Raw genomic sequence first — 9378 nt, forward strand, 5'->3', positions numbered from 1 at the left:
CCCACCCCACCTCTTCCTGCCCCTTCTCTACCCTATCCTGCCTCTTCTTGCCCCATTCCGCCCCCTACCCCAAGCGCACCCTCCTCCTCCTTCCTCTCCTGCATGCCGCTGAACAGCTGATTACCATGAGCAGGAGGTGCTGTGAGAGAGGGGGAGGAGCTGCTCAGTGGGGCTGCCGGTGGGTGCTGAGCTCCCACTATTTTTGTCCTGTGGGTGTTCTGGGGCTGGAGCCTCCAGCCCAGGACCACCCTCCCCAGTTCAAAATCTTTGTCTTCTAGACGTTTTTTGCAGGTGTTGAGTTGTGGGGGGAGTGAGGCCAAATGATGATGTCACTTCCCCTCTTTTATAGTTTCTTCAAGCTTGCTGGAAAGATCTTTTGCTATGATATGGGTCAAGCAGTCTCCATTGTATATGTGGTTTCTCTGAGATGGTTGTTGGGAAAGTGGATTCTCTTCTTTGGGCCATCGACACTTCTGGCTACTCCATTGTTGTATCTAAAAAGCTGGCTGTGGGTCTTCCCAATCTCACAACATATTTCAGTAACACACACAGAGCAAAACTTCATAACCTCACATACAATGATAGTACATATAATCCAACAGAATGTTAATGTTCAACAGATCAAGCCTTTCAAAATGATACCTCACAAGGCATACTTTGTACAAAACATATAATAATTATATGACAATGCTGAATATGGGGGTTAAGGGTGCTACTTTGAGGTACAGAGTGCAAGGGGGGGGTCACTAGGTGGTGCTGAGGGTGTGTGGGGACAAGGCCCTGGGGATGATGGATGGGAGGCTGGGGTGATTGGGGGGGGGGGGTGATGTGTATTTGACAAGGAGTATGTGTTTGTGTGGGGAGATCATGTGCACTGGGGGTTTCTGGTGAGCAGGTGTGAGCACCCACTGCCTCACTCTGGATGGGTTTAGCAGCCCAGGGATCTATGTGCTGTGGTTAAAGGGCTCACGGGGGAAGTCTCCAAAGGCTGTGAGCACCTAGCAAGAGAGTGGTATTTCTGAAGGTGATATATGTGATAGAACTAGGAGTAAAGGAGAGAAGATTAGAGAGGAAATGTAGGTTAGGTATGGGGAAAGCTTTCTGAAGGAGAGAGAATTGGGCTGTGGGATCACCTCCCAAGAGAAGCCACTTGAGTCATTGCTATGTACAAGATCATACACTGTAAGCAGTGCTTTAATTTCTTGTGTTGTAAGCAGCAACATTAATATTGAAAGTAACTAAATTATCATTTACTTCTCACATTGGCTGTTTCCCTTTTTTCTCAATTTGGACACTGAAAAATTAATGTTTGTTTTCCCGTTTTGATTATAGTCAGCTTTTCTGTCAGTTGCTGCCCTGTTTCAGTTGCGAAAGCTTCAGGGAAAGTTAGATCTTTGTTCTGGAATGTAAATCATGAAAACTTTATTTTGTAAAGTAATGTTTTTACAAACTTGGACTTTGATGCCAAATTTGGGTGTTGTCACCAATTTGAAGACAGTACTGTAGGGACCAATCCTATACTCGTTGTCATGGTTCAAAGTAGATGGGATTTAGTAAGGCTTCCCCATCTTTAATGTCTATGAAATGAGTGAGGTACATGTGGTTTCATGGAAGCAAATCCATAAGAAGGGAAGTGAGCATGCAAGTTTCAGGGGTCGTCTACACTACCGCTTATGTTGATGTAACTTATGTCGCTCAGAGTCTGAAAAAGCCACCTCCCCCTCCCCCCGAGTGACGTACGTTATACCTATCTAAGCACCGGTGTGGACAGAGCTTTGTTGATGAAGATGTTCTCCCGCCGACATAGCTATGGCCTCTTGCGGAGGTGGCGTTGTTATGCTGATGGGAGAGTGTCTTCACCAGACGCGCTACAGTGGTGCAGCTGCGCCGATGTAGCGCTTCTAGTGTAGACTAGCCCTTAGAAACATGGCGTGGTTCTTAGGAAGTTTGGGGAGTATGTGTGGAAAGAAGTATGGAAAAGGCTGGGGTGTCTTCAAGTAACTGTTTATGGTGTAGGGGAGATAGATGGAATTTCCCTCTAGGGAGGATTCTGACTACACCTGTGTCCATCTAGGAAATGGGATAATCTCTGCTATCTGTTTGCCTGTGCCTCAGCCTGATCTTTCTGTTGGAGGAGGATGAGACAGAGACTGGTTCCTTTCAGATTTCAGCACTGCTCCTTAACTTACCAAGGGAGCTTCTAAGGATCAATATAAATATTTCTACCTACTTTCCTGGAACAGAGCACTCTTCTTCAGCATCATTCCTAGACCCACCAGTCCAGGAATCAAACCCAAGACCACTATAAGGTGGTGTGGAGTATTCATATCCTATCTCATACTCTGTGTATTATGGGGGTGTCTTATCCTTAGTACTAGCTGCTGTCCAAGTCAGAATATTGGACTAGAAAGACCGTGTGGTATAACCAAATACTGTAATTTCTGTATCCTTCCCTGACATGCTTCTATGGCTTGTTTATAGAGTTGATTAGTGGCATCTGGCATTCCTTTGTGAGCATGTCATTAGAAAGTGGTGGCTAGTTCCTAATTTTTTTTGTATTTTTGGGAGTCTGTTTATTTGGGACTTTCTTCCTCCTTCTTCCCAGACCCTGTTGCCTGATTTTCCTCCTTCCCCTTCCTACTGCTTCAGAAGGGAAACTGTATGGTTGTGATAATGAGTTATTTATCTCCCAGTTTCTCCAGAAATCCTTGAACCAATGTGCTTTCTTTTGCTATCTAGGAGCCAGTGGTCCTGACAGATACAAACTTGGTGTATCCCGCCCTGAAGTGGAACCTGGACTACCTCCAGGAGAACATTGGCAATGGGGACTTCTCAGTGTATAGCGCCAGCACATACAAGTTTTTGTACTATGATGAGAAGAAAATGGCCAATTTCAAGAACTTCAAGCCCAAGTCGAACAGGGAAGAGATGAAGTTTAGTGAGTTTGTGGAGAGACTCCAGGAAATACAGCAGCAAGGGAGTGGTGAGAGGTAGGTGATACTTGGAAAGCTCTCCAGTTGTACAGGTTTAATTGGGTGATAGGTTGAGGTTTAGGCATTGAAAATGATTTGAGAGCGCATTTGGACCTGCTTTTTTTCATCTTCACAATGATTTCTCCTCCTCAGATTCAGTGTTGGAGGAGGGTGGTCTCAGGTGTGCTAGGGTTGGTCATCCACTTGTTAAATGTAGACAGACATCTTTGAAACACTTATCACAGAATTTTTCAGTGTTTGCCTGATTGGACTTTCACATTCTTTGGCGGGAATAAAGTGCTGGTGAAAGATGCTTTGCTTGGCAGCACTGAAGGCTAAAGGCCATGATCCCTAGAAAAGTCACCCACTGGCAATCCAACTTTTCCCATGCTGCCCCACCAATGTATGCCAGCTCTGACTTGGCAGATGGGAATGGTGTTCAGTCTCTATTGTATATTGCATGGCCTCTCTTCTGAGACTGCTAGCAATGATGCAAATTAGTGGCAGTTGTGCTGGCAATATTTATGTGGATGCTTATCCACTAGCAACTAGACTTATCCCAGCAGCTGCTTTCAACAGGCCACCAAGCAGTCACTGGATGGTAACAACTTCTGGATGCTATTAACCTTGGCCGAGTTTGAACCAGCTATATACTACCCAATGGCTCTGTATCCCATTACCAGTTTTCAGAGCCATTCAGTTCCCCCTCAGGTTCTGGCATACCATCTGAAAGGGAAAAACCTATCACAGAACTTAAGCAGCTTTGCTGGTGAATATGGGTATAGGGTGTCTAATGCATGCACTGCTGAGATTCCAGTGACAGAGGCTCTGATAGTTTGGTCCCCTACAACTAAAGGCACCTTGGTGTCTGACCAGCTGAGATCTGAGGTTGATGTGCTATATTCCGTCACAGACATTCTCCCACAGAAACTCTTAATCAGAGAGGCCCCTCTGGTGGTTAGTGACTGAAAGTAAGTGGAAGAGTAAATTTGAGGGATATTGATTAACTTTGCTTGATTGTACAGTCGCTTGCTTGATGATAGATTGGGATTTAAGCTTCCTTCTCCTGCTGCACTTGCTGGTTAGTGTTTCTTCTAGCCATTCCTCTGAGATCTCAGAATTTTGTTTTGGATTGCTCCAAAGCCCCACTCATACCAAAATCCTTACTCAACCGATTACTGTTTGACCTAAATTAGATTTAATTTCCTCCTATGGTGGGAAATTCTGCAGGTGAAGTTTGATCCCTCAGGTTTTTGGAACTTTTTTCCTTTCCACAGACACCTACATTTCTTGTAGTTTTCCTTGCCACTGTTGTTGGTGACAGAGTAGAATTTCTGAAAGAACTAGAGCTCCCTCTTCTGCACAGAGAGCTGAGTGGGACATGTAATTCTCCAGGCAGTTTCTGAGGTTAACTTGTGATATTGGTCTTCTCTTCACATGTTCCACATACATGAAATCCATGCTGTTAGTGTGGAGAGTGTGTGTATGTGTGTGGGGGGAAGACAGGGAAAGACATCTCTGTAAGGGTGGATGAGAAGATGCCTGTGTATCCACATGTATGCTTAACACTAATTTTTCCCCTGGGAAATACAGGTTGTATCTGCAGCAGACTCTGAATGACACGGTTGGAAGGAAGATTGTGGTGGATTTCCTGGGCTTTAACTGGAACTGGATTAACAAGCAGCAAGGGAAGCGTGGCTGGGGGCAACTGACTTCCAACTTGCTGCTTATCGGCATGGAAGGTAAGCAACCAGTGTTGATTCTGAAGGGATTGAGGGAGGCTTGGCTAATTCTGGTGAATTTCAACTCTTGGGGTCACTTTCAGCTGAACTTACCACTTGTTTGCAGAGTGTCTCTGAAGCAGCGCAGGTAGCTTTAAGGGGGACTCCTTGTACACACAATCTATAATTTGTCTTATGTGGAGAGAGGGTCAGGAGAGTATCCCTCTGCTTGTGGTTGCTGGAAGATAAATTTCTATGTGTCTAATTACTCCCTGAAGTGTCAACTCTGATACAGCCAAGAGTTGTGCAGTGTGTTTTGAACTAATAGTTGACGTAGCCACCCCTGTTTCTTACTTGAGCACTTTACAGAAGCAATATCTCAGAGTGGTGTCCAGGGTTTGTTTTAAGGGCTAGTTGACTCTGAAGTCTAACCGAAAGAATGAGTCTTGTTACTTTGACCAGCAGTGAGATAGTTATCAGAGAAAGGGGAGGGACAGTCATGTTATGAAGACCTGCTGTGCGGGAACTCTCATTTGGCATCTCATGGTAGTGGAAAGAAATTTGTGAGCAAAGCATGCAAATGTACCACTATCTTCCCCTCCCATAGAAACAGCCTTTTTAGAGAGGGCTGTTTCTATGCCATGTTTTCATCTTACTTCCTCCAGACATCAAGGTTCTTAAATTATTGGGTTTTCTTAAAACAAGTTCTTTCCCACTCTTGTACTCAAACAGCTGAGCAGGTTTTCTTAAAACTTTCCATAAATGTTACCTTCAGTCTGAGACCAACTTGGAAAAACTCATCCTGAAAAGTGAGAGTTGGGAGCAACTGAGAATGGGGGTTAAAATGGAAACCATTCTGTAACTTTAACTCTAGCAGTTGCTAGCCCTACTGTAATGCCTGGTTTGTAAAGTGCTTTAGGATCCTTTCCTCCATATAGTTCTGTAGACATGTATGGCAGTTTGTTGTTGCCCCAGTGAGGCCTATAACCTGTTCCTTTGCCCGAGCCTTTAAAGTATATGTGAGAGATTATCAGTCTCTTTCTTTGTGCAGGGAATGTGACACCAGCTCACTATGATGAGCAGCAGAACTTCTTTGCTCAGATTAAGGGCTACAAGCGGTGTATCCTGTTCCCTCCAGATCAGTTTGAATGCCTCTACCCTTACCCTGTGCACCATCCATGTGACAGGCAGAGCCAGGTGAGAATAAGATTTATAGTAAACTGGATTTACAGTAACTCTTCACTTAAAGTCGTCCCAGTTAACTTTGTTACGTTGCTGATCAATTAGGGAACATGCTCGTTTAAACTTGTACAATGCTCCCTGCTTTGTCCACTGCTTGCAGGAAGAGCAGCCCGTTGCAGCTAGCTGGTGGGGGCTTGTAACCAGGGTAGACTGGCAGCCCCGCATCAGCTCCCCGCTCCCCTAAGTCCCCTGTGCTGCAGCCGCCCAGCAGGCTAGCAATCGGCAGTTCAGCTGTCCCTCCTCCCACTGCCATGTGCTGCTCCTGCCCTATGTCTTGGAGCTGCTCCCAGAGACTCCTGCTTGCTGTGAAGGGCGGGGGCGGCTAATGTCAGGCTGTCCCCCTGCCCCCTGTACCCCGCTTACCCCTTCTCCATATAGAGCAGGGAGGGGACACAGACGGAGAGAGACAGAGAGAGCTTGGTGTCTCAACTTCCTGATCCACTTAAAAAGACAATGCATTTAAGAGTGGGTCAGCTTACTTAAAGGGGCAGTGTTCATCTCTCTCTCTCTCTCTCTCTCTCTCCCACACACAAGGTGTGTGTCTGTCTGCTATGCTGTCTCCCCTCCCTCCTGTTCATGCTGCCTTGATGAGAGGCTATGTTAACAACAATGTGTTATCCCTTGAGGGCTCAGCCGAGTGCTAGTTCATCATTTAGCAGCAAGGCATTCCCTGGGAAATATCCCTTCCTCTTACACCCTCTAACTTCACCATCTCAACCAAGCTTCACAATCATCATAGTTGTGAACAGTATTAAATTGTTTGTTTAAAACGTGTACTGTGTGAATATCTATATAATATATAGTTTTTTGTCTGGTGAAAAAAATTTCCCTGGAACCTAACCCCCCCATATTTACATTAATTCTTATGGGGAAATTGGATTCGCTTAACATCATTTCGCTTAAAGTCGCATTTTTCAGGAACATAACTACAGTGTTAAGCAAGGAGTTACTGTATTCCCTACTACACACCAAAAAAGCACATGCATAAAAATCACTAGCTCCATGGGGGATATGCCAGTATCAGTAAAGTGTACCAGCCCCTGTCCTGGTGCTGAGCCATTAGAGTACCCACACTAGTTGTTACCTTTGGTATCAATATGTGTTGTTGGAAAATGGGCCTCTGTTGTGCATCAGAGTTATGAATTAGACTTCTTTAGTGTCACTGTGAGGCCATATGTTTTAGTGGTTGGAGCCGACAGAGCTCTAGTTCTGAGTAGGGCACGTCAGTCTCAGTGCCTCAGTTTCCCCAGCTTCTGTCTAGCACACTGGTGTTACGAAGCTGAATGTTGGCGGTACCTTGAGATGCTGTAGAAATGCCAAGTGTTGTTCACTGTGCTTTGGTTGTTTGAGTGATGCATTTATCAGCCACAGAACATAACTCTTCTGGAATGGTACCAGTATTATTATTTTGTTTGCTTTGGTCCAAAGAAGTTTTTCTTTCAGTCATAAGCATTTCCTACTGAAGGGAAATAGCAGGGACATTGCTTCCTCTCTTGTACCTTTCCCTCCTCCCCTCTTTCTTTTAATGATTTAACAAGACACACATTCCAAGAGATCAGAGGGTAGCCGTATTAGTCTGTATCCACAAAAACAACAAGGAGTCCGGTGGCACCTTAAAGACTAACCGTTATCTGTTAGTCTTAAGGTGGCACCAGACTCCTTGTTATATTCCAAGAGAGCTACTTGATGCAGATGTGCCTTGGGCTGTGCTGCAGGAATTGGAAGTGTGTGTGACTGGTACGCTGTATAGGAATGTAGCTGCTGCACAGGACTGATCTGCAATAGAGGCTGCTGTCGGAGCAGAGTGCACTCTTGAATTTCCGGCCTCTGGCTGATCAGTGCTGTATTCTTGTCTCTCTTGATCTGCTAGGTGGACTTTGACAATCCTGACTATGAGAAGTTTCCCAATTTCCAGAACGTGGTTGGCTATGAGACAGTGGTAGGCCCGGGTGATGTGCTCTACATCCCTATGTACTGGTAAGGAGGATCCAATGAGCTGGGAGAAGTGGGGAAGGGATTTAGACAGAAAGGGTGGTCTTTTAGTTAAAGCACTGCACTGGGATTCAGGAGATCTCCGTTCCTATTTCTGGCCAAGCTACAGAATTGTAGTGAGATCTTGGACAAGTCTTAACCACTCCGTGCCTCAGTTTCCCATTTGTGAAATGGGAGTAATAATATTTGCTACCTCTGAATGTTGAGGATAAATCTGTTAATGTGCATGAGGCATTCGCATACTACAGTGAGTTGTGCTCTAGCAATACACATTTAAATAACTAAGGGGAGTTGTTCAAGGGATTGTGCTGGTGACTGAGTGACATGCCAAGGTGCCTCTCCTGCACTCTGGCCTGCATCCAACAGGTCTGTCTGTGTAACTTTTTTTTTTATAGTAACTCTCCCATTTTGTATGGTTTCCATGCAGGTGGCATCACATTGAGTCTCTGCTGAATGGGGGAACCACCATCACTGTGAACTTCTGGTACAAGGTAAGCACATGTCCATCTGCACTCCTGTGATAGCCCATTATTCAGTAGGATTCCCACTGTCTCGGTGGCACCCCAGCATGAAGACAGGATGTCAGACTTTGCCAAGCATGGAGAACTTTACTGCCTGAATCATAGACATGTAGGGCTGGAGGGGACCTCAAGGGGTTATCTAGTCCACCCCCCTGTGCTGAGGCAGGATTAAGTATGCCTAGATTGGACTGTCCCTGACGTGTATTCTTCTAACCTGTTCTTAATCTTGTATATAAGGACTTGTCACTAGCAAAAAGCTGGTTTCTTCCCCTGGGGCATGGGGGTATTGCAGTTGAATAGCCAGGGTGCTTGGGTGTGAGTTGCATTGTTTGCTAAGATTGGGGTAAGGCTGAGGCATTTCAGGAAGGATACAATGAGGTGTTCTTTCTTTTTACTTTCAGGGTGCGCCCACCCCAAAGAGAATTGAGTATCCCTTAAAGGCTCATCAGAAAGTGGCGATAATGAGGAACATTGAGAAGATGCTGGGAGAGGCCCTGGGAAACCCACAAGAGGTAAAGTAAAAGCTAGAGATGCTGTCACCGCCATTGAAATGTCCAAGTGTGGACTGCAGAACTCTGGATCCCAGCAAACCATCTGAGGCTGCCTGTGATATTAATGGGGATGGGTGACACAGCACTAGTGGCAATTCTTCATCTTCTACCCTTATAGTCCTTGGGGCCACAAAAGGCTGACATCCTCAAATTACAGTGCTTGGGCTGATGAGTACAACCCCGTGGCATAGTGTAAAAATTGGGAAATAGCGCAGACTATGGGGCGCAGAGACTATTTGGTTGTGGATGCTGGCAGAAAAGCATGCTGGTCAGAGGGACTAATGACAACATTAAGTGTGATATTTCAGGAGCAGGGAGAGTGATAAATGCTCCATAATCAGTTTTTTAGTGAGATACACTCCCCCCCCCCCCCCCCCCC

The 9378-nt window shown here is 45.5% G+C and overlaps 1 protein-coding gene across 1 annotated transcript in view; it reads left to right on the forward strand.

Moving 5' to 3' along the window:
• The first annotated feature begins 427 nt into the window (after nt 1-427).
• HIF1AN (hypoxia inducible factor 1 subunit alpha inhibitor) overlaps nt 428-9378 on the forward strand; it is a 13061-nt gene continuing 4110 nt past the window's right edge. Inside the window, exons 1-7 of the mRNA XM_026657768.1 lie at nt 428-508; nt 2740-2990; nt 4566-4714; nt 5745-5890; nt 7806-7912; nt 8355-8418; nt 8850-8960. Coding sequence (XP_026513553.1) covers nt 428-508; nt 2740-2990; nt 4566-4714; nt 5745-5890; nt 7806-7912; nt 8355-8418; nt 8850-8960 — 909 coding nt within the window. The remainder of the gene's footprint in view (nt 509-2739; nt 2991-4565; nt 4715-5744; nt 5891-7805; nt 7913-8354; nt 8419-8849; nt 8961-9378) is intronic.

The sequence above is a fragment of the Terrapene carolina genome, unplaced genomic scaffold (genome assembly GCF_002925995.2).
Source record: "Terrapene carolina triunguis isolate 2854851 unplaced genomic scaffold, T_m_triunguis-2.0 Scaffold310, whole genome shotgun sequence".
In the NCBI taxonomy this organism is placed as follows: domain Eukaryota; kingdom Metazoa; phylum Chordata; order Testudines; family Emydidae; genus Terrapene; species Terrapene triunguis.